General features: G+C 38.3%; 1 protein-coding gene across 1 annotated transcript in view; it reads right to left on the bottom strand.

Annotated features, from left to right (window-relative positions):
* LOC131500199 (uncharacterized) overlaps positions 1–25,945 on the bottom strand; it is a 174,457-nt gene that overhangs the window by 88,200 nt on the left and 60,312 nt on the right. Inside the window, exons 3-5 of the mRNA XM_058709017.1 lie at positions 14,569–14,881; positions 13,681–13,748; positions 782–842 (exon numbers count right to left, since the gene is read on the bottom strand). Of these exons, the coding sequence (XP_058565000.1) occupies positions 782–790 (9 nt within the window). The 5' untranslated portion in view covers positions 791–842; positions 13,681–13,748; positions 14,569–14,881. The remainder of the gene's footprint in view (positions 1–781; positions 843–13,680; positions 13,749–14,568; positions 14,882–25,945) is intronic.

The following is a 25,945-nucleotide window of genomic DNA, read 5'->3' as shown; positions in this document are numbered from 1 at the left end:
GATATGGAGAACAAGGAACTCTCTTGCACTGTTGGTAGGAATGCAAACTGGTGTAGTCACTGTGGAAAACAGTATGGAAGTTCCTCAAAAAATTAAAAATAGGGGGCACTTAAGAATGGTAAAGGATTGGTGGGGCACCTGGGTGGCTCAGTCGGCTAAGCATCTGACTTTGACTGGGGTCATGATCTCGCGGTTTTTGAGTTGGAGCCACATGTTGGGCTCTGTGCTGACAGCTCAGAGCCTGGAGCCTGCTTCACATTCTGTGTCTCCCTCTCTCTCTGCTCCTCCCCTGTTCACACTCTGTCTCTCTCTCTCTCAAAAATAAATAAACATTTTAAAAAATTAAAAAAAAAATAATGGTAAAGGACTGGGACACCTGGGTGGCTCAGTTGGTTAAGCGTCCGACTTCAGCCTAGGTCATGATCTCATGGGTAGTGGGTTTGAGCCCTGCATCAGTCTCTGTGCTGACAGTTCAGAGCCTGAAGCCTGCTTCAGATTCTGTGTCTCCCTCTCTCTCTGCCCTCCCCTACTTACATGCTGTCTCTGTCTGTCTCTCAAAAAATAAATGTTAAAAAAATTATTAAAAAAAAAAAAAAAAAAAAAAAGAATGGTAAAGGATCATCTGGTTAGACTGAAGAGAAAAGGAGAAAAGGGGACCCAGGATCCTGAAGGGCAAACCTGATAGCTAGAAATTTCAGGAGTAGGAAAACAAATACATGACCATTAAAACATTTTTTTTAATTTGAAACTAAATGTCAGGAAAGAAAAAGCATCAACTTACCTGGGCCATGGCTTTCTTTCAGTATTGCAGGAGAGGATCAGTTCTCCTTGGGGCTGTTTTCCTGAGAAAGGATAGTGTTTTGAGAAAGCAGAGCTGGGGAAGCAAAGAGTGCTGTAGAAATCACACTGGCTTTCCAGCTTTCAGGTGACTACTCTGGGTCTTAAAACTGTGGTTAGTGGGAGTATGGGATAAATCCGACTCCTTCAATCCCAGAAGCCCCTGGCTTTAGCTACAGTATGATAGATCCTGGCTAGTGGATTCAAAGGAATATAGACTGAGATTTCCTGTCCTTCATCGGATTAACCCAGATTCTTGCCTCAGCCACATGATTCAGGCCAGACTTTGTCCCACCTCAGTGATGTTGCTCTGAACCCAAGACACAGCTGCTGTGACCTGCCTCAGCAGATCCCTCCTCTGCAGCCCTCACTCAGGTCCCCAGGCACATTTACCCAAATGATACTGTTTGGCCAAGAACACAGTATGCTTCGATCAGAAGGACTAAGACTTACCTAATCAAGTCTTCTTACTTCCCAAGCTGAAGATAGTCTGTCAACTTCCACCTCCCCAAACCAACCCCCCACCCCCACCATACACAAAGGCACTCCTCATTCTTCCCCTGTAGCTCTTAAAAAAACAATTTTGCTTATGTGTGTTTATCATGCAAAACAAAGTGTCAACTTTCATAGCTTTTGGGTAAGAAAATTTTTCTGACTTATGCATATTTATATAAACTTCTCTTTTTTAGGGGCACCTGGGTGGCTCAGCCAGTTAAGCATCTGACTTGGGCCCAGGTCATGATCTCACAGTTCTTGAGTTCAAGCTCCGCATTGGGCTCTGTGCTGACAGCTCAGAGCCTAGAGCCTGCTTCAGATTCTGGGTCTCCTTCTCTCTCTCTGCCCCCACTAGTGCCCTGTCTCTCTGTCTCTCAAAAGGAAAACATAAAAAAAAAATTTTTTAACTCCTCTTTTTTAACGCTTTTTCAACACTTAGGTCTTTAATCAACTATTATTTTATTTTGGTATAATATTATTTAATAAAAGACTATAGTATAAGATTATAAATTTATGATATATCAGTTAAGAATCCTACTTAATTTCTCTCACAGAAGAGGCTGGCTACCCAAGTGTATCAAAGTCACATGTGAATAATATATCTGACTTAAAATTCACTATTATTTTCTATGCCACTAAGAAAGAAAAAAAAAACTGTATAAGATATATCCTGACTTTAGATATGTTGAAACAAGGAGGGGGAAAAGTGAGCCTTACAGCAGGTGACTACAGCATTGATTTAAATGCTATGCCATTATTATAGATGATACATGTTTGGATTTATTTGTGGTTCTATTTTGATTCAGTGATCCATCCTTATTTTTTGGCCAGCATCACACTCTCTATTTACTATAATTTAAAAAATATGTTGTGTAATTTAAAAATATGTCTCAATAAAAGGCTGCTTCCATTACATACCTATTAGAATGGCCAAAATCCAGAACCCTGATAACACCAAATGCTGGTGAGGAGCTACAGGAACTCTCATTCATTGCTGGTGGGAACGTAAAATGGTACAGCCACTTTGTAAGACAGTTTGACAGTTTCTAACAAAACTAAACATCCTCTTATCATATGATCCAGCAATCATGCTTCATAATATTTACCCAAAGGAGCTGAAAACTTATGTCCACACAAAGACTTGCACACAGATATTTATAGCAGCTTGATTACTAATTCCCAAAACTTGGAACCTTTAGTAGGTGAATGGTTAAATAAACTGTGGCATATCCAGACAACAGAGTATCATTCAGTTATAAAAGGAAGTGAGCTATAGAGCCATGAAAAGCTATAAAGGCAGCTTAGATGCATATTACTAAGTAAAAGAAGCCAATATGAAAAATGGCTCAGACTGTATTGTGGTAGGTCCCCTTCCTAAGGAAAGAAAAAAAAACCCTCAAGGCAATCTTGCTATTACTGTACTTCACAACATCCCTAATGACCTTGTAACATGAGACCACTTAATCAGACTACATGTTTGTGTGTTACCATATATGGGAGACAAAGAAGTAAAAATATATTAAAAAACTGCAGCACGTGGCATTTGGGGCTCAGTTCTTTGGATATGAACTCAACTGAGCAGTGCCTGCAGGAGTAAAGTTGCTTCCTGGAAAGAAAAGCCTCAGTGTCACGACTCTGTGCAAGAATCCTGCTACAGTATGACTCAAACTATATAACAATCTGGAAAAAGCAAAACTATGGAGATAGCAAAAAGAACAGTGATTTCCAGGGACTGGGAGACGGATGAATAAGTAGAGCACAGAAGACTTGGAGGGCACTGAAACACTCTGTACGACACTATAATGATGGATACATGTCATTATGCATTTGTCCTAACCCACAGAATGTATAAGAATGAACCATAATCTGAACTGTGAACTTTGGATGATCATGGGGTGTCAGTGTAGGTTCGTCAGTTGTACTAAATGTACTTGGTGGGGGATGTTGATAATGAACGAGGAGGCTTTGGACATATGTGGGAAAACTCTGTACCTTCCTCTTGATTTTATTATAAGCCTAAAACTGCTCTAAAAAAATAAAGTCTTTAAAAAACAAAAAACAAAAAACCTTGGATACCCTGAAGCCAGACTGTCTAGATTAAAAATAAATGGGGGCATATGGGTGCCTCAGTCAGTTAAGCATCCTACTCTTGATTTCAGCTCAGGTCATGATCTCACAATTGGTGAGACTGAGCCCCATGTCGAGCTCTGCACTGATAGCATTCAGCCTGTTTGTGATTTTCTCTCTCCCTCTATCTCTGCCTGCCCCCAGCTCATGCTCTCTCTCTCTCAAAATACATAAACTTTTTTTTTTTTAAATCCATAAAAGGGGCGCCTGGGTGGCTCAGTTGGTTAAGCATCTGACTTCAGCTGAGGTCATGATCTCACAGTCCGTGAGTTCGAGCCCTGTGTCAGGCTTTGTGCTGACAGCTCAGAGCCTGGAGCCTGCTTCAGATTCCGTGTCTCCCTCTCTCTCTGACCCTCCCCCATTCATGCTGTGTCTCTCTGTCTCAAAAATAAATGAACGTTAAAAAAAATCCATAAAAGACAGATTCTATGTGACCCCTGGGTGTCTCAACCGGTTAAGCATCCAACTTTGGCTCAGGTCATAATCTCACGGTTGATGGGTTTGAGTCCTGCGCTGGGCTCTGTGCTGACAGCTCAGAGCCTGGAGCCTACTTCAAATACTGTGTCTCCCTCTCCTGCCCCTTCCCTGCTTGTGTTCTCTCTTTCTCAAAAATAAATAAACTTATAAAAAAAAAAGATTCTCTCTCTGCCCCTCTTCCCCACCTGCACACGTTCTCTAAAAAAATTAAAAAATAAATATAAATAGGGGCGCCTGGGTGGCTCAGTTGGTTGAGCGTCCGACTTTGGCTCAGGTCATGATCTTATGGTTCGTGAGTTCAAGCCCCACATCGGGCTCTGTGCTGATGGCTCAGAGCCTGGAGCCTGTTTGGGATTCTGTGTCTCCCTCTCTCTGCCACTCCCCTGCTCCTGCTCTCTCTCTGTCTCTCAAAAATAAATAAATGTTAAAACATTAAAAAATAATAATAATAAATAAATACAAATAAAAATTTAAAAATAACCCCTCATTACTCATCTCTTCCAAAAGTTTCGTGATATTCTGACTTACTTTCCCATATGAGCATAAATCATTTTAAAAAAAAGGTACTGGTATTTTTCTTGGGGCTGCATAAAATGAATACGTTAACTTTAAGGAGTTTTGACACCTTTATGATTTTGAGTCTTGCTTTCCTAGAACACGGAATACTTTTCAATTTATTCAAGTCAATGTTTGTGTCCTTCAGGAACAATGAAGTTTTCTCCATATGTATCATGTTCACTTCTTTTTCAGATATTCCTGGGTATTTTATACTATTTTTGTGGCTGCTATTAATTATATGTATACATTGTAAGTACAGTAATTAATGCACATGTAATATAATAATTATAAGTATATAAATTAACGAACACAATATTTATCTAAAATTACATATTTATATTATAATGTTTATTTATTTTTGAGAGAGAGAGAGAGCGAGCGGCAGAGGGGCAGAGAGAGAGGGAGACATAGAATCTGAAGCAGGCTCCAGGCTCCAAGCCATCAGCACAGAGCCCGACATGGGGCCCAAACTCACAAACTGAGATCATGACCTGAGCCAAAGTTGGATGCTCAACTGACTGAGCCACCCAGGCGCCCCTATATTTATTATGTTATATATAAATATGTTATACATATACATTATTATTTACTTATTGTTATACTTTTTCCAATATATCTTCCATCTATTTTTAAGTATACAAAGTTCTATTCATTTCTGGATATTGACTGTGTACCTTTTTGAATTCTCTTATTGTTTGTACTAGTTTTCAGTCTGTAATAGGATGTTAAACTATGCCTCTCTCATTCCCAGTTTAGGAGAAGCCCTGGAGAAGAACAAGACAACAGGGACCATGAAACTCTCCATTCCACAGTAAGAACCCTGGCCATCTTATGTGTCCTGCAAAAGGAGCTGACTGCAAACTGACTGTGTGCCTTTGGTTCAATTCAACATCTATTCTAAAGGTATTTTGGAGATTGGAGCATGTATGAGAGAAGGCTGTCTTTGAGAGAAAGATCTATTTCTGGAAAGCACTGCTGTGCTCTGTTATTTCTCCTACCTCACAAGGACAGAAAAGTAGGACCCAAGTGCCACCAGGGTTCCAAGTAGAATGTGACAGGAGTTCTTGGGAAAACTTTCCTTATGTTCCAGAGTTTAGAAAGCACAAAGACTGTGGGGCCTGATACCCTCTTGGGACTAGATATGGGCCCCACAGTAGGAGTGGGCAAAGGTCTAGGTTTATTCTAAACCTACCAAAAGGATTTCCAGCTCTAGAGAAGAGCTCCATGGAGGACTGATGCCCAAAGCCTGAATGTAGGAACTGTAAGCAGCTACCTGGAGTAGAGCCATTGCCCTCTCCTTAGAAGTAGGCAGATGTGGGGTGCCTGGGTGGCTCAATTGTTTGAGCGTCTGACTTCGGCTCAAGTCAAGATCTCGTGGTTTGAGAGATCTTCAAGCCCTGCATCAGGCTCACTGTTATCACCCTGTCAGGGCAGAGCCCACTTTGGATCCTCTGTCCCCCTCTCTCTCTGCCCCTCCCCTGCTTGTGTTCTCTCTGTTAAATAAATAAAACATTAAAAAAAAAAAAAAAAGGAGTAGACAGATCTGAACATGGCCCAAAGCAACAGAGAATAAGCATCCATACAATTAAGATTTTTCTTTTCCTCTCTTTTTGCTGCTTCCTACTTCAAGGAGTTGTCTAGTGTGACAGAGAAAAAAGAGAAGCAATCATCAAGCTTTTTCACTGGAAGCTTCCAGTTCAAGGACCCAGGAGGTTAAAGTTTTATCTTTTTTTTTTTGAGAGAGAGAGAGCGAGAGCACATGTGCTAGCAGGGGAGGGGAAGAAAGAGAGGGAGAGAGAGAGAATCTTAAGCAGGCTCCATGCAGAGCCTCATGAGGAGCCCCAAGAGGTAGGGCTCAATCTCATGAACCATGAGATCTTGACCTGAGACAAAATCAAGAGTCAGACGCATAACCAAGCTACTCAGGCACCCCAGGAGGTTAAATTTTTTAAAAAGTTCACAGCATTGATTAGTACAGTGAAATGAACATTCTAATTACTAAAATGAGACCCATTTTTGGACTGAAAGAAACCAGAGGACTGTTTATTATCCAACCATAAATGAAACACTTATCCATAGGCAGAAAATGAACTGGCCTAGAGAAGCGTGATACTAGAAGTTATAGGAAAAAAATAAAGCAATTGTGTTTTAGTTATTTCCTATGAAGTACTAGTTTTCTAATGGATTTAGAAAAAAAAAAACCAAAAAAGGTTAAATAATAACTGCTGAAATTGCTTTCTCCCTGATTTTATTGTGAATATTTCTGGTATTTCACCATTAGGCCTTAAGTTAGTTTTGCTTTTTTTTTTTTTCTTTTAACTTTAGTTTTTAATTTAATCCAAGTTAGCATATAGCACAATAATGATTTCTGGAGGATTTTTTTTTTAACTTTTTAATACAGAAGTTTCCAAACATACACAAAAGTAGAGTTTAAATAGTATGAAAACCTTCCATATACCCATTAGCTTCAATAATTATCAAGTCATAGCCAATCCAGACTCTCCTCCACTAATTTTAGGTTAGCTGTGATTTTTGTTTTAATAGTTTTATTGAGATAATCTTCAACATACTGTATTAAGTCAATCATTTAAAAAATTTAAATTCTATGTCTTTTAGTATATCACCACAATCTAATTTTAGAACATCTTCATTTCCCCTAAAAGAAACCCCATTTACAGTCTCCATTTTCCCCTCCTTCATCAGCCCTGAGCAAACACCAATCTACTTTCTGCCTCAATGGACTTGCCTATTCTAGACATTTCATATAAATGGAACCATATGATATGTGGCCTCTTGTGACTCGATTCTTTCATTTAGCATGTTTTTATATCCATGTTATAGCATGTTATCAGAACTTCATGACTTTTTATTGCTGAATAATATTCCATTGTATGGATATATTACATTTTGTTTATGAATTCATCAATTGATGGGCATTTGGATTATTTCCACTTTTTGGCTATAGTGAGTAATGCTGCTATGAACATTCATGGACAAGTTTTTGTGTGAATAAATGTTTTCAGTTCTCTTGAGTATATACCTAGAAATGGGACTGCTAAATCATATGGCAACTGTTTAACTTTTTGAAGAACTGCCAAACTGTTTTCTAAAGAAGTTGAACCATGTTGCATTCCACCAGCAATTTCTCAAAATCTTCATCTTGTTATTATCTTTTTCATCATAGGCATCCTTGTAGCTATGAAGTGGCATCTCACTGTGGTTTTAATTTACATTTTCCTTATGACTAAAGATGCTGAGTGAAGTTAGCTTTTAAGAACCCAGTTCTTGAAACTGAGAACAAACTGAGGGTTGATGGGGGGTGGGAGGGAGGGAAGGGTGGGTGACGGGTATTGAGGAGGGCACCTTTTGGGATGAGCACCGGGTGTTGTATGGAAACCAATTTGACAATAAATTTCATATATTGAAAAAAAAAAAAAAAAAAAAAAAAAAAAAAGAACCCAGTTCTTTAGAATGCTTTCTTAATGTAATTTCCACGACAGTCCATTACTTTCCCCAAGGCATTCCCATTCATGTTGGAAGAGGCAACAACTCTATTTCCTATTAAGGACAAGGAAATTGAGGGTGGTATGAATATTCTGAATGGCTGATGGGACAGGGGAACCAGCACATCTTTGCATGGTTTTGGCTGGGAGAAGGGATGATGGAAGTAATTAAGACAGAAAGGGCATAGGCCCAATAAAACTGGGGAGACTGACACTAATCTTGATTCTCTTTAGTAAACTCCAGGCATTCAGTTCATTTTTTCACCTGTACAACCCATATTACTTTAATCTAGAGTAAACCTGCTCAAAACACTGAGTGCTAATCTTGAAAAAATACTATCTGTATTCTAACTCTCCTACTCTTGTGGCTGCTAATTTTTAGGTAAATAGAGTCATAAGGAAAGTTAATAGTCTTATGAAATCACAGAGTCACCATTGGAGTTTTCAATCACTGTGTAATGAAGCTAATATTTAACAGGGGCACATACCTGTTGTGCCCATAGCTCCTTTCCTGAGGAAGAAGGTGCCCACCCGAATATAAAATTTAAGTCTTGTTTGATCATTTTAAAAAAGCAAATTTTGGGGCACCTGGGTGGCTCAGTCGGTTAAGCGTCCGACTTCGGTTCAGGTCATGATCTCGCAGTTTGTGAGTTCAAGCCCCGTGTCAGGCTCTGTGCTGACAGCTCAGAGCCTGGAGCCTGCTTCAGATTCTGTGTCTCCCTCTCTCTCTGCCCCTCCCCCATCACACTGTCTCTCTCTCTCTCCTTCAAAAATAAATAAACATTTAAAAAATTTTTTTAATAAAAATTCTATTCCATAATAGACATTTCTTGGGGAAATATCTCAAATTTAATTACTTCCTCAATTAACTGCTAACCCCTTGCCCCCAATAATCTATCAAAGTATGAGAAAGTTTTGAAGGTTGAAAAAATGACTTACCACAAGAAAGCCAAAAAAAAAAAAAAAAAAATCAATGTGAACACTAACTAAACCTTAAAAAAACTTTTGAGCTCTGGCGCCACTTAAAGTAGCCCAACAATAGCAGCACTTTTGCTCAACATAAACTCTCAGGTATAAGAGAGTCTTTTGTATTTGGTCGTTTATTCAATTCCAAGTAGGAAAGGAGAGAAGTGAAGAAAAAAGAAAAGAGGGTTCCTGAATAGTAGCTGACTCCATGTCTTAGAGCAGAAACAAAACTGGCATGTGCTGCTGCTGCTGCTGCTGCTGCTGCTGCTGCCAAAAGATGCTACTCTCAAAGTATCAAGCGCTCTGCTGAAAGGATTCCCTTTAAGAGTCTCCTAAGGGGAGCCTGGCTGGCTCCATCAGTAGAGCATGCAACTCTTGATCTCAGGGTTGGGGGTTCAAACCCTACACTGCAGGTAGAGATTACTTAATAAATAAAAGTTAAAAAAAAAAAAAAAGACTCCTAAAGGGGGCCCTCATTGGCCACACAGTGAAAATTTATACAATATACTATGAATACCTCTCCTGCCACTCCTCCTTGTATTATGATGGAGTCTACAAGAACCAACAGTTGATTAAAACATTGAAAAATGCTTTAAGTCCATAATAACATGTGAGAGAAAAATATAAAGTGCGCAAAAGAGAGTGAATAAAAAAATTTTTCACTAGCCATAATTAGTGATTATAGGTATGTGTATTCTTTCTCATCTTTTTATATTTCTGGTATAAGTGCTTGTTTCCACCTATATAATCTGAAAAGTATAGACTCAAGGAACTTTGAAAAAAAAAAACAGCCTTAGAAATAGGAAAAACTGGGGTGCCTAGGTGATTCAGTCAGTTGAGTGACTGACTCATAATTCTGGCTCAGGTCATGATTTCATAGTTGTGAGATGGAGCCCCATATCGCACTCCACGCTGGGCATGGAGCCTGCTTAAGATTCTCTTTCTCCCTCTGCCCCTCCCACCTTCCAAAAAACGAAATAGGAAAAACTGTACTGAAACCAGGAAGGACCCATCACACCTGTGGCCTCACACAATAACCCTGGATAGAGGGTACTTCACAGTTAGTCGGCACAAGTGGGCACGCACAAATCCAAATAGAAATAAGGTATGATAAAATAATAAGCTGAATGTCCCAAATGAGAGCTCACTGCAAACTCAATTCTTATTATCACCTATGAAATAAACACTTTATTAACAAAATTAAACCCCGAATAATTAAATAGTGATATTAATTAGGAAGATTTAGTTCTTTTTAAGAACACCTAGCCTAGCCCAGTACATCTTCATGACAGGACAATGAGCTGTGATGACATTGCAGACCATGCAAAACTTTAAACACACATCACATCCAATAGAAATCTGTATTAAAAGCAGAAATGTACATGTCTGATGAAGTATAAAAAGGGACTCAGCATGATGATCACTAGGCTCAGGTTCTAATCATCTTATATTGTGCAACTAAGTCCCAGGTATGAACCAAGAATTAAGTGAGAACTCAGCCTTTCTCCCATCTGACTTGGTAATCTGTGTCTTCTTTTTTTTTTTCTTTACATTTTTCTAGAGGTTTATCAGTTTTATTAATTCCAAAGACAAAATTTTTGGCTTTATTAATTTTCTCTATTGTACATTCATTTTGTATTTCAATATACATAAATTTTTATTTGAGCTCTAATTCTTATTATTTCCCATTTTTTGCTTTCTTTGGGTTTTAGTATACTTTTTCTTAACATCTTGAGTTAGATCACTAATTTTTCAATGTTGTTTACTAGCAGATCTATATATTTTCCTCAGGTTCAGCTTTAGCAACACCACACATTGTGATATATTTTCATTGTCGTACAGTTAACAATATTTTTTAATTTCCATTGCAATTTCTTCTGTGGGTCACTTGTTATTTATAAATACATTGCTTAAATCCCAAATATTGCGGATATTTCTAGGCATCTTTTTGTTATTGACATCTGGCCGAATTCCACTGTGATCAGAAAACATACGGTATGGGGGCACCTCGGTGGCTCGGTTGGTTAAGTGTCTGACTCTTGGTTTCAGCTCAGGTCATGATTTCATGGTTTGTGGGACTGAGCCCCGTGTTGGGCTATAGGCTGACAGAACAGAGCCTGCTTGAGATTTTCTGTTTCCCTCTCTGTCTCTGCCCTTCCCCCACTCACTCTGTCTCAAAAAAAAAAAGTAAATAAACTTTTTAAAACTTTTTAAAAAGAAAACATACAGTATTATTTCAGTCCTTTAAAATTTATTGAGATTCCCTTTATGGTCCAGCATATGATAAATGTCTCATGCATCTGAAAATAATGTATACTGCAGTTGTAAGGTACATTGTTCCACATATGTCAAGTAGGTCATTTGTCAATTACGCTGTTCCAATATTATACAACTTTACTGGTTTTATATTGATTGTTCTGTCAGTGAGAAGTGCTGTGAAAAGTGAGAAAAGTGCTAAATATCCCCAACTATGATTGTGATTTGTCCAACTACATCTTTTAGTTCTGTCAAATATATCTGAAACACTTTACAATGGTATGTACATTTAGGAGTGTGATATCTTACTGGCGGACTGACCTTTTTATTATAAACTATTTTTCTTTCTAACAAAGCTTCTGTTCTAAAGTCGGTTCTCATACAATGAAGTGAGAGTGTAAATTGATAAAAATCTTTTAGGAAAACTATCAGTGTATTTTAAAGCTGAATATATGCATAACCTACAACACAAATATTGCACTCTTATGGATATACCCAACAGAGTGCATTCATATGTGTACCAAAAGACATGTACAAGAATATTCAGAGTAGCCTTGTTCATAATAGGCCCAATCTGAAATCTTGAAAATAACTCAAATGCCAATCAATAATGGAATGGATAGGGGCGCCTGGGTGGCTCAGTGGGTTAAGAGTCGGACTTCGGCTCAGGTCATGATCTCGCGGTCCATGAGTTCGAGCCCCGCATCGGGCTCTGTGCTGACAGCTCAGAGCCTGGAGCCTGTTTCAGATTCTGTGTCTCCCTCCCTCTCTGACCCTCCCCCGTTCATGCTCTGTCTCTCCCTGTCTCATAAATAAACATTAAAAAAAAAAATGGAATGGATAAATTGTGTTCTATTCATACAATGTAATTTTAAACAGCAATAATAATGAATGACCCACAACTACATGAAGCAACATGGATGAATCTTGCATATTCATACTACATAATATTATTACATATTACATTCATATTACATGTGAAATAAAATGTTAAACAAAAAAAGCCAAGCACAAATTGTGTGGTACTATTTATATAAGATTCCAGAACAGGGAAAATTAATCTATGGCTGCAGAAGATAGAATAATGGTTATATTTGGGAGAGGTGAGTAGTGAATGGGTGGGACAAGAATCAGGCTTCTAGAATGCTGGTAACGTTCTATTTCCTAATCTGATTTGGGATCTGGTTAAATGAATATGCTTACTTAAAAAAATTCATCAAGTCGTATATTCTTTGATTTCTCTACTTTTGTAATGTATTTTATACCTAAAAACAATATGACATACCTTCGTATCTGCAGAGAAAAAAATTAAAATGCCAAGGTATTAGAGAGAAAACAGATGACTATGTTTATAAACTGCTGGTAGGAATTTAACTGGTACAACCATATTGAAAACCAGCTCAGTATTATCTAGTAAATTTGAAGATATACACATATCCTTTGGCTTAGCAATTCCATTTGTATGTTTCTACCCTAGGAAAGCATGCATATGTGCACCAGAGTACTTATAAAAATATGTGTAGAGCACCCCTTTCAAATCAGCCCCAAACAGGAAACAACCAATATCTAAACATATAGCTGTGGTATAACAATAAGGGTAAGTCTAAGAAATACAATATTGTGAGGAAAAACAAGACTCAAAACAACACTACCCAGCAGAATTTAATTTCTATAAAGTTAAAAAGGAAAACCTAGACTATATTGCTTAAGGATGTGTAGATATGAGGTAAACTTTTTTTTGTTTTTAAACATCAACAAGAAAATACATTATCACCAAAGTCAGAGTTACTTAAAGAGGTAAAAAGAAGTTTATTCTTGGGGCAGGACTAATAGAGGCTACTGGAGGGCTGACACAGGTTCCTGTTATATTAGAGGTGCCCTTTATAATTACTTCTTAAAATGTCTATATTTTAAGCACTTTTGTGTATCTAATATTTAGGAATTTTTAACAAAGGAAAAATTAACTATATAACAGCTATAAATTTTTCCTGAAAACATAAGATATGAAATGATGAATGCTATGAGATTCCAATCTTGAAAATAATGTATACTGTATGTACATAAGGAAATGTATTAGGAGGAAATTGACGAAAATATTGACAGCGGTTATATCTGGGTAGTAGGAGCTTACTTTTGCTCTCTGTAACTTTCCATTTTCCAAATTCTTTAATCATGGGGTGGGTGGGTGGGTGGGTGTGTGTGTGTGTGTGTGTGTGTGTGTGTGTGTGTGTGTGTGTTTAAAAGAAGCAAAAGCTTAATACATAGGAGAAATGGAGCTATTTTCTAAATTAATATGTGAACACTATGTAGACGGAAATGATGGAGAATACTGGGATTGTGTGCCCACCCTACAGCATCTCATCATTTTTTTTAATGAGAATTTGTAGGAACCAGGTCACTTGATGAGTCTATGTTAAACAAGGCCAACCAGAAGAAAAGCAAAAAGTAAACCTCATCGCACCTTTTATTTGGCTTGGTCAACAGCCATTCCTCCTTCTTCCTCTGGGGATCTATCTGAGAAGAGCAGAGCTGAGGAAGTAGAAAGGAATCATGAGATGCCAGGCCTTCCTTGTGGCCCAAACGACCAGAGCAGTAGTAGCTCTGGACTCACACCTACCACTCATGGAGAGAGATCAGAGTCTATGCTGTTGGGAGCATTCCAGTCTGAGCATGTCAGAAGGGGAGAAGCCTCTGCTGTCCAAGACCAAAATCTTGTCTTGACCTCACACAACCACTGGGACAACGCACACTGCCACCCTGGCAACAATGACAGGCACCCTCCAACTGCACACACGGTGCCACAAAAAATTACATGCTCATACTTACACATCCTCACATAGTCACAGATATGCAGTAGGCTTAGTTTTGTTAACGCTCATAAACCACAACCACACATACACATACACCCCTCAGGCAACAGTCATAGTCGCATAATCACAAGTTCTGTACACTCCCCACCTCCTACACACAATGTCACACAAAACGAACGCACACTATCACAGACCTACCATGGGGACAGCCACACCGACACACAGAGCAGCACAGTCAGAACCACACATTTACAACTGACATCTCCAGTTACACCTGCAAACAGAGGTCCGCGCATGGTCAGTCGCAATGACACACCCACCACAGAGACAATCACACCCCTACACAGAACGCCGCACAGTCACATAAGGTCACAGTCGTACACATGGAATCCTGTTCCTCTTGCCCCTTCCCCCAGTCCTACCAAGTCACACCTGCCGAGACTACGGACCCGCCTAGACCGCACCTTCAGGTTGCCCCGGTCAACCTACGGACGCACCTGCGCAGCCTGGTGGAGCCCCCCAAAACTTAGGCCGCTCACCTTGCAGTTACCCTTCCCGGGAGGCCGACGGTCGGGCTAGCGAGTGAAGGAGCGGCCCTGCTCTTGCGAGGCCTCTGGGAAATGTAGTCCGGAAGGAGTCGGCTCAGACAAGATGGCGCCTGGTGTTTCGATTTCCTGAAGGCGCAAAAACCTGGGTGAAGCCAATATCCTTGCTCCCCTCTCCATATCGCATCAAGGGGCCGTCCAGATCCACGCTCAGTCTCCAGGTTAGGCTCCCACAGGACACAGCCCACATATCCTGGAGATAAGCTTCCTCCATGGAGCTTGCCAGTCCCTGGGAGCCACATATTTCCTAAACATAGAAAAAGGTTGCTGGGTTCCCACGGAAGTTGATTAGAGCCGAAAGAACTTCTGGGAAATGTAGTCTAGAGGTGGAAATGGTGAGACTGCGTCCCATGTAGAGTGTCTTGCATGACTGAACTTCACCACAGTGAAGAGAGGAGCCTCACCCAAGACTTTTTTGGGACTTGTATATGTTAACCTTAAAAACAAAACTGTCAGGGGTGCCAGCGTGGCTCAGTGGGTTAAGCCTCCAACTCTGGATTTCAGCTCAGGTCATGATCTCTTGTTGGGGAGGTAGAGCCCAAGTGGGGGTCCAGGCTGATAGCAGGGAGCCAGCTTGGGATTCTCTCTTTCCCTCTCTCTCTGTCCCTCTCCCACCTACTTATTCCTAATAGAAAAAAGAAAAAAAAGAGGATGGCTATTAAAATGTAAAAATAGCTAAAAACAAACCAAATCAAAAAAAGACACTAAAGTTTTGGCTGAGCCTGATACGAGTGGAAGAGGATGAAGGAAATAAAGTAAAATAAGTAGGACTTGGTGGAACAGAGTTTTCATGAGAATTCTGTAGGACCGGAGAGTATGGGTGCAGCTATTACAGAGATGAGGGTAGAAAAGAACTATGAGGAAGAAAGTAAAGTGTGAAATAAAATGGCTTGTTATGAAAATTGTATGCTTCAGATCATGACAAGCCTGAGATTCAAATCCTAGTCCTGAAAATTACCATCTATGACCTTGAACTAATGATTTGTGCTGTCTGCACAACATATTCTACATCATCAAAAATCTTGAACACAGTATTTTTTTTTTCAGGAGTGTCATATGGATTAAGAAAACATGTGTAAAGCTTACACAAAATAAGTTCTTAAAGGCTATTACATTAAACACTCCCCAACTCATTATTTGAGGCCAGTATTAAATATAGAGTTACTGTATGACCCAGTAATTCCAGTCCTATACATAGATCCAAGAAAATTGGAAATGTACATTCATGCAAAAACCTATACACAATTGTTCATTGCAGCATTATTCACAATAGCCAAAAGTGGAAACAACCCAAATGCCTGTAAACAGATGAATGGATAAAGAAAGTGTGTTATATCCTTACAACAGAGTATTATTTGGCAATAAAAAAAACATGCCACAACACAGATGGCCCTTGAAAAAATTATTCTAGGTGAAGAAGCCAGTCACAGAAGACCACATTTCATTTATAAAAAATGCCTAGAGTATGCAAATCTGTAGATACAAAGAGTAAATTCAAGTTACTTAGGGTTGGCAGGGTTAAGAGGAATTGGGAGTGGTTGCTGATAGGTGTAGGGTTTCTTTTTGGGGTGATAAAATGTTCTTGGATTAGATGATGAAGATAGTCATACAAACTCTATGGATGTGCTAAAAGTGACTAACTTGTACAACTTAAGAGTTAATTTTATGGTTTGTTAATTATATTTATTTATGTGCATACTTTTAAAAAGTTTGTTTTTAGTAATCTCTATATCCAATGTGGGGCTCAAACTCATGACCTTGAGATCAAGAGTTGTATGCTCTTTTGACTGAGCCAGCGAGGCTCCCCTATGTGCATTTTTTTTTAAATCAACTTTACTGAGTTACAATTTAGGTGCAATAACATGCACTCATTGTAAGTGAACAATTTGATGAGTTTGAACAAATGTAGACATCGTATATCTGAATTTGTGTAAACATTGACGGGTTTATGCACTTTTGAGTTGTTTCCATATTGGCTAATATAAATAAATCTGTTATGAAGTATTTGTGTACAAATCTTTTCGTAAACATATGTTTTCATTTATATTGGGAAATACGTAGGAGTGGAATTGGTGGATTATATGATTAGTGTATAATTTTAAAAGAAACTGCCAGGTTGTTTTACAAAGTTGTACCATTTTACATTCTCACCAGAAGTATATGAAAATTCCAGTTGTTTCACATCTCACATCCCTTCTATATTTGCTATTGTCAGTCTTTTTAATTGTAACCATTTGAGAGGGTTCAAATTGTGGCATCAAATTGTGGTTTGATTTGCATTTTCTTTTTTTTTTTTTTTAATTTTTTTTTTCAACGTTTTTAATTTATTTTTTTGGGGACAGAGAGAGACAAAGCATGAACGGGGGAGGGGCAGAGAGAGAGGGAGACACAGAATCGGAAACAGGCTCCAGGCTCCGAGCCATCAGCCCAGAGCCCGACGCGGGGCTCGAACTCAGGGACCGCGAGATCGTGACCTGGCTGAAGTCGGACGCATAACCGACTGCGCCACCCAGGCGCCCCTGCATTTTCTGATGACTATGGATTTCAGCATATTCATACACTTATTAACGGTTCTTTTATTTCTTTTGTGACATCTTAAATTTTTTTCCATTTAAAAATTGGTTGTGTTTTTATTATTGAGTTGTAGTAGTTTTTACATACTTTGATAAAAGTCTTTTGTCAGACATACATATTGTAAATATTTCTCCCTGCCTAAGGCTTGCCTTTCTCAATTTCTTAATAGTGTCTTTCAAAAAGTAATTTTACTTTTGATAGAATCTAATTTATCACCTCTTTTCTTTAATGCTTTATGCTCTTTGTGTTCTTTCTAAGAAAACGTTGCCTATCCCAGTGTTATTCTCCTCTGTTTGTTCGAAAGTTTTTATAGTTTTATTTTTTATCTTTAGATCTATGGTCCACTTGAAGTTCATTATTGTGTATGGTGTGAGGTAATAATAAAAAATACTTTTCCATATGGAAATCCAGTTGTTCTAAGCTATTTGCTGACAGTTTGTTGAATTACCTTAATGTCTATGGTAAGCAAGATATTAGGCTCCCCAGAATGTCCACATTTGAATTCCTGGAACCCATTGTTACATGGCAGTGGGGATGAAAAGTTGATATTTAGCTGACTTTAAAATAGGGAGTTGTCCTGAATTATATGGTTGGGCTGAGTGTAATCACAGGATCCTTAAATGGGGAAGAGGAAGGCATAAGTGTCAGTGTCAGAGTGGTGTGAGGGAAGACTCAGTCATTACTGGATTTGAAGATGAAAGGAGGCCATGAGCTGAGGAAAGCAGAGTTTCTCAAAGCTGGAAAAGGAAGGAAACTGATTCTCTTCTAGAGCATCCAGAAAAGAATGCAGCCATGTCAACCGTTGACTTTAAGCAGTGAAACTCATTTCAGACTTTCGACCTAAAGAAGTATGAGATAACTATGTGTTGTCTTGAGCCACTAGGTTTATGGTAAATTGTTACAACAATAGGAAACTAATACATCGACTTTGTAAAAAAAAAAAAAATCAATTAACTATGTATGTGTAGGTCTAATTCTGGAATCATCTCTATGTTTATTCTTAGCAAATATTAATGTAAATAATTTTTATCGAGATATAACAGACAGCATGAAATTCATTTTAAATTTAACAGTTCAGCAGTAGATTTTATTATATGCACAAGGTTGGGCCATCATCACTGTTATCTAACTCCAGAATATTCTCATCATCGAAAAAAGAGACCATGTACTTGTAGCACTCACTCTCCATTCTCACCTTCCTCCATCACTAGTTTCCAAAAATATACTTTCTGTGTGAATGGTGTTGCCTATTCTGGACACTTCATATAAATACAATTATACATTTTGAAGCCATTTGTGTCTGGCTTATTTACTGATGCATACTGTTTTCAAGATTAATCTAGGATGTATCAGTACTTCATTCCTTTTTATTACTGAATCATATTCTATTGCACAAACATATACATTTTGTTTATCCATTCATCAGTTGATAAACTTCTGAGCTGTTTCTAGTTTTGGGAAATTATAAATAATGCTGCAATGAATATTCATGTACAAGTTTTTGTGTGAATATATGTTTTCAGTTCTCTCGTGTATATACCTAGGAGTGGAATTGCTAAGTCATACGGTAATTCTATGTTTAACTTTTTTTATCACACTTTTTTTTTTAATTTTTTTTAACGTTTTTTATTTTATTTTTGGGACAGAGAGAGACAGAGCATGAACGGGGGAGGGGCAGAGAGAGAGGGAGACACAGAATCGGAAACAGGCTCCAGGCTCCGAGCCATCAGCCCAGAGCCCGACGCGGGGCTCGAACTCAGGGACCGCGAGATCGTGACCTGGCTGAAGTCGGACGCTTAACCGACTGCGCCACCCAGGCGCCCCTTTATCACACTTTTTTAATGTTTATTTGTTTTTGAGAGACAGAGAGAGACAGAGCATGAACGGGGGAGGGGCACAAAGAGAGGGAGACACAGAATCTGAAGCAGGCTCCAGGCTCCAAGCTGTCAGCACAGAGCCCCATATGGGGCTCAGCTCGAGCTCATAGACTAAAAGATCATGACCTGAGCCCAAGTCTGACGCTTAACCGAGCCACCCAGGTGCCCCTGTGTTTAACTTTTTGAAGAATGGCTAAACAGTGCACACTGGCTGCACTGTTTCACAATCCCACAGGCAATTGTTTGAGGGTTACATTTTCCACATGTTAAAAACACTTGCATTTTTCCATTTGTTAAAATTATAGCCATTCTAGTGAGTGTGAAGTGACATATCATTGTGGTTTTAATATATATTTCCCTGATCACTAATGATGTTGAATGTCAGTTTCATAGAAATGTCTATTCAGATCCTTTCCCATTTAAAAATTGAGTTGTCTATTATGGAGTTGTAAGAGTATATTTTGGATAGAAGTTCCTTAATAGATATATGATTTGCAAATATTTTCTTTCATTTGATGGGATGTCTTTTCACTTCTTAGATGGTGTCCTTTTTTTTTTTAATTTTTTAATGTTTATTTTTGAGAGAGAGACAGAGCATGAGTGGGGGGAGGGGCAGAGAGAGAGGGAGACACAGAATCCAAAGCAGACTCCAGGCTCTGAGCTGTCAGCACAGAGCCTGATGTGGGGCTCAAACCCACAAACCATAAGATTATGACCTGAGTCAAAGTCGGACACTCAACTAACTGAACCACCCAGGCACCCCTACATGGTGTCCTTTGAAGCACAAAATATTTAATTATCTTGAAATGAAAATTATCTAATTTTTTTGTTGGTCATGCTTTTGATGTTATATCTAAGAATCCTTTGGCAATCTGAGACCATGATGATTTGCCCCTGTGTTTCCTTCAGAGAGTTTTATAAAAGTTTTAGCTCTTGAATTTATCAGTTTGATCCATTTGGGGTTAATTTTTGTATATGATGAGAGATAAGGGTCCCACTTTATTCTTTGCAGGCAACTATGCTGTTGTTACAGCACATTTATTTTAAAAGCCTGCTCAAATTTTCTCAGTCGAATCATCAAAATTGATTGACCTTATAGATGCATGGGTTTATTTCTGGACTCTCAATTCTATTCCATTGATCTACATTCCCATCCTTATACCAATATAATAGTGTGTAATTGTCCTTACAGTAACTTTAAATAGAGAAGTAAAGGGGCGCCTGGGTGGCTCAGTCAGTTGAGCATCTGACTCTTGATTTCAGCTCAGGTCATGATCTCAGGGTTGTGGGATCAGGCTCTGTGTCAGGCTCTGTGCTGAGCATGGAGCCTGCTTAAGAGTCTCTCTTTTCCTCCCTCTGCCCCTCTTCCCTGCTCACACTCTCTCTTGCCCTAAAGAAAACTTAAATAAAATAGAGACGTAGGAGTTCTCTTACTTTGTTTTTCTTTTTCAAGAATGTTTTGGTTCTTCTGGGTGTCTTGCATTTGCATATGAATTTTAGAATCAGCTTGTCGGTTTTTACAAATAAGTCAACTGAGATTCTATAGAATTGTTTCAAATCTGTGGATCAACTTGGGAAGTACTACCATCTTAACAATATTACATTTTCCTAGGGGCACCTGGTTGGCTTAGTTGGTAGAGCATGTGACTCTTGATCTCGGGGTTGTAAGTTTGAGCTCCACACCAGGTGTGGAGATTACTTAAAAAAAAATAAAGGAGGGGCACCTGGATGGCTCAGTCAGTCAAGCATCTGATTCTTGATCTCAGTTCACGTCTTGATCTCAGGGTCATGAGTTCAAGCCCTGCATTGGGCTCCACTCTGGGCGTGAAGCCTACTTAAAAAAATATATTAAGTCTTCCTATCTATAATCTTGGGATGTCTTTCCATTTATTAAAGTCTTTTAAAATTTATTTCACCAAATGTTCTATAGTTTTCTAAGTTTTACACTTCTTTTGTTAAATTTATTCCTGAGTATATTATTGTGAGGCTATTGTAAATGGAATTTTTTAGTTTTTAATTTCATTTTCAGATTGTACATTGCAAGTGTATATGAATACAACGGATTTTTTTCTACTATAGAACAAGTCAATATTTGTATATATTGTGAAATGAACACAATAAGTCCAGTTAACATCTATCACTAAACATAGTTACAACTTTTTTCTTGTGATAAGAATTTTTAGATATATCGTCTTAGCAACTTTCAAATATACAATACAGTAGTATTAACTATTGCCATCATGCTGTATATCATATCCTTAGAACTTATTTATAACTAGACTTTTGACCAACTTCATCCATTTTACCCACCCCACACTCCTCACTTCTGAAAACCACCAATAGGTTCTCTGTGAATTTGGGTTTTATTTTGTTTTGTTTTAGATTCTACATATAAGTGAGATCATACAGTATTTTTCTTTCTCTGTCTGACTTATCTCACTTACATAATGCCCTCAGGGTCTATCCATGCAGTTACAAATGGCAAGATTTCCTTCTTTTTGTGGCTGAATAATATTCCACTTCCCAAGTATACCACATTTTCATACATCTTTTTGACTTAGTGTTTTCTTTTCCTTTGGGTAAATACCCAGAAGTGGAATTGATATATCATATGGTAGTTCTACTTTTAATTATTTGAGAAAAATTCCATGCTTTTTTTCATAGTGGTTGCACCAGTTTACATTCCCACCAACAGTGCATAAAATTTCTCCTTTCTCCATTTCCTTGTCAAACACATATTTCTTGTCTCTTTGATAATGCCATTCTAACAGGTATGAGGTGATATCTCATTGTGGTTTTCATTTGCATTTCCTTGATATGGTGAGTACATCTTTATGTAATTATTGATCATATGTATGTCTTGTTTGGAAAAATATCTACTTGGGTCCTCTGCCTATTTTTTAACTGAATGTTTTTGTTTGCTTAGGTATAGAGTTGCATGGCTTCTTTATATATTTTAGATATTAATCCCTTATCAAATATAAGGTTTGCAAATATTTTCTTTCATTCATTCAGTTGCCTTTTCATTTTGTTGATGGTCTCCTTTGCTGTGCAGAAGCTTTTTTCATTTGATGTAGTCCTACTTTTTTCTGCCTTTGGTGTCAAATACAAACAATCATCATCAAGACCAATGTCAAGGAGCTAACAGCTGTTTATTTCTAGGAGTTTTATAGTTTTAGGTTTTTTTTTTTAACCTTTCCAAATCAGAATATTTGATATAGTCATAGTAACATCATCATCATCATCATCATCATCATCATCATCATCATCATCATTATTCCTTATATCTATAGTATTTTATAGTTTTCAAAGCAAGTTGAAAATATTCTCATACATTAATGTTCCATTTATTTAAAAGTCAGAGTTTTGACAGCACTTAGTTTCACGTTTTACATTCAAGTTGTTAACCCATTTTGAGTTAATTTTTAGGTATGTAGTAAGAGAGTGGTCCAGTTTAATTCTTTTGCATGTGGCTGTCCAACTTGCGAACATCAAAAATTACCATATAATCTAGCAATTCTAATCTTAGAAAGCCTCTTCTTTTATGTATATACCTAAGAGATATTTGTACACCCAAGTTCATAGCAGCATTATTCATAGTAGCCAAAAGGTAGAAGCAACCCAAGTGTCCATTAATGGATGAATGGTTACACAAAGTTTACGTAGAATGGAGTATTATTCAGCCTTAAAAAGGAAGAAAATTCTGTAATATCCCTCAACATGGATGAACCTCAACGACATTATGATCAGTGAATGAGCTGGTCACAAAAAGACAAATATATATGATCTCACTTACATGAGGCACTAAAAGTAGTCAAATCCATAGAGACAGAAAGTAGATAGTGGATGCCAGGAGACGGATGGGTAGCAGGAGGAATAAAGAGTTGTTGTTTAATGAGCGTAGACATTAAACATGCAAGACAAAAAGAGTTCTGGAGAACTCTTAGTTGTACAACAATGTGGATGTATTTAACACTACTGAACTGTACACTTAAAGATAGCTAAGACGATAAATATTATGTATACTTCATAACAATTTTAAAAACCCTGAACATGAATATAGCATTTTATAGCAGTTTTATTTATAATAGCTAAAATCTGGAAACAATCCACATATCCTCCAGTGATAAATGGTTACAATGTGGTATATCCATACCATGGAATACTACTCACCAATAAAAAGAAATGAACTATTGATTCACACAATAACCCATCTGAATACATAGAGAATTGTACTGAGTGAAAAAAAAAAAAAACAGTAAAAGATTATCTACTATGTAATTCCATTTTATATAACATTCTTCAAATGACAAAATGTAGAAATAGAGAACAGAGTAGTGGTTACCAGGGATTAAGAAGGGGGTGAAGTTGGGAGGAAAATAAGTATGACTAGGAAAACATAAAGGATCCTTATGGTAATGGGCATATTCTGTATCATGACTGTATACTTAGAACTTGTGATATTATACCATGGTTTTGCAAGATGTTACTATTGAGAGAAACTGCATTAAATATACACAAGATCTCTGTATTACTCTTACAACTGTGTGTGAATCTCTATCTCAAAACACAAAGTTGAACTAAATAAGGTGGGGAGAATTTTTTAAAAAAGAAATTAAAGTCTTTCCATTTGTTCAAGTCAACTTTTTTTCTTACAAGAGTGTTTTAAGGCCTATCTCCTACAGAAGGTACATTTCTTAAGTTTGTATCTAGATATTTTATATTTTGTGCTTTTTTTAATGGCTTATTTTATTATTTATTTTTTTTCCAATATATGAAATTTATTGTCAAATTAGTTTCCATACAACACCCAGTGCTCATCCCAAAAGGTGCCCTCCTCAATACCCACCCCCCATCAACCCTCAGTTTGTTCTCAGTTTTTAAGAGTCTCTTATGCTTTGGCTCTCTCCCACTCTAACCTCTTTTTTTTTTTTCCCCTCCCCTCCCCCATGGGTTTCTGTTAAGTTTCTCAGGATCCACATAAGAGTGAAACCATATGGTATCTGTCTTTCTCTGTATGGCTTATTTCACTTAGCATCACACTCTCCAGTTCCATCCACGTTGCTACAAAGGGCCATATTTCGTTCTTTCTCATTGCCGCATAGTACTCCATTGTGTGTATAAACCACAATTTCTTTTTTTTTTTTTTTAATATATGAAATTTACTGTCAAATTGGTTTCCATACAACACCCAGTGCTCATCCCAAAAGGTGCCCTCCTCAATACCCATCACCCACCCTGCCCTCCCTCCCACCCCCCATCAACCCTCAGTTTGTTCTCAGTTTTTAACAGTCTCTTATGCTTTGGCTCTCTCCCACTCTAACCTCTTTTTTTTTTTTTTTTTCCCTTCCCCTCCCCCATGGGTTTCTGTTACGTTTCTCAGGATCCACATAAGAGTGAAACCATATGGTATCTGTCTTTCTCTGTATGGCTTATTTCACTTAGCATCACACTCTCCAGTTCCATCCACGTTGCTACAAAAGGCCATATTTCATTTTTTCTCATTGCCACGTAGTATTCCATTGTGTATATAAACCACAATTTCTTTATCCATTCATCAGTTGATGGACATTTAGGCTCTTTCCATAATTTGGCTATTGTTGAGAGTGCTGCTATAAACATTGGGGTACAAGTGCCCCTATGCATCAGTACTCCTGTATCCCTTGGATAAATTCCTAGCAGTGCTATTGCTGGGTCATAGGGTAGGTCTATTTTTAATTTTCTGAGGAACCTCCACACTGCTTTCCAGAGCGGCTGCACCAATTTGCATTCCCACCAACAGTGCAAGAGGGTTCCCGTCTCTCCACATCCTCTCCAGCATCTATAGTCTCCTGATTTCTTCATTTTGGCCACTCTGACTGGCGTGAGGTGGTATCTGAGTGTGGTTTTGATTTGTATTTCCCTGATGAGAAGCGACGTTGAACATCTTTTCATGTGCCTGTTGGCCATCCGGATGTCTTCTTTAGAGAAGTGTCTATTCATGTTTTCTGCCCATTTCTTCACTGGGTTATTTGTTTTTCGGGTGTGGAGTTTGATGAGCTCTTTATAGATTTTGGATACTAGCCCTTTGTCCGATGTGACATTTGCAAATATCTTTTCCCATTCCGTTGGTTGCCTGGTAAAGGCCATTCTGATGAGGTCTCAGATGGAAATAAAGAACATGTTAATGGAGACAAGAGGAAAGGTGATCCTTGCTATAAAGCAGCAAAGGGCTTTGCTGAATTGGATTCTTGTCTTGGGGTTTTGTGGAAGGTAGAGAACTTGTGAGTGATGAAACTGGATATTTGACTGAGGAAATATTTCTAAGCCAACTGTTGAAGGAGTGGCCGAATTCTTCTTGAATGCTTATAGTAAAATGCGACAAGAAAATGATTTAAAGATAGTTGATCAAAGAGGAAATAGAACCTAAAAATCTGGATACTTTTCAGCATCTCCATATTGAAAGAAATGGGAAAGTCTGTTCAAGAGAGGACAGGGTGTGACCAAACCACCTTTTGATTAAGGGGTCAGTATGGGTTTGAACCAAAGAGTTAGGTAGCAACTGAAGAAGGAAAAGTCCATGTGAACTGAAGAGGAAGGAATGAGGCTGGCTGTTGGACTTGGATTTTACAGGATGGGATCTTAGAGCTATGGCTATGACATCGGGCAATTCTTCAAGGCAAGGAGGAAGGACCCTTCTCAGCTAAGAGCTCTCTTATCTTGCTTGCTTGAACTCTAAATTTCATGAGCTGGGACTCCAGAGCCACACATCGTTCTTTCCAATCTACTGGTCCTTCTGTCTCAGTAAGCTCTGCCATCTTTATTCTCTGCTGCGGGACCCTGGCTGCAGTGCCCGAAGTCCTGGCCGCGCCTGGCGCGGG

Source organism: Neofelis nebulosa, chromosome 17 (assembly GCF_028018385.1).
Source record: "Neofelis nebulosa isolate mNeoNeb1 chromosome 17, mNeoNeb1.pri, whole genome shotgun sequence".
NCBI classification, from domain to species: Eukaryota; Metazoa; Chordata; class Mammalia; order Carnivora; family Felidae; genus Neofelis; species Neofelis nebulosa.
This window is presented reverse-complemented; position numbering and strand designations above follow the sequence as displayed.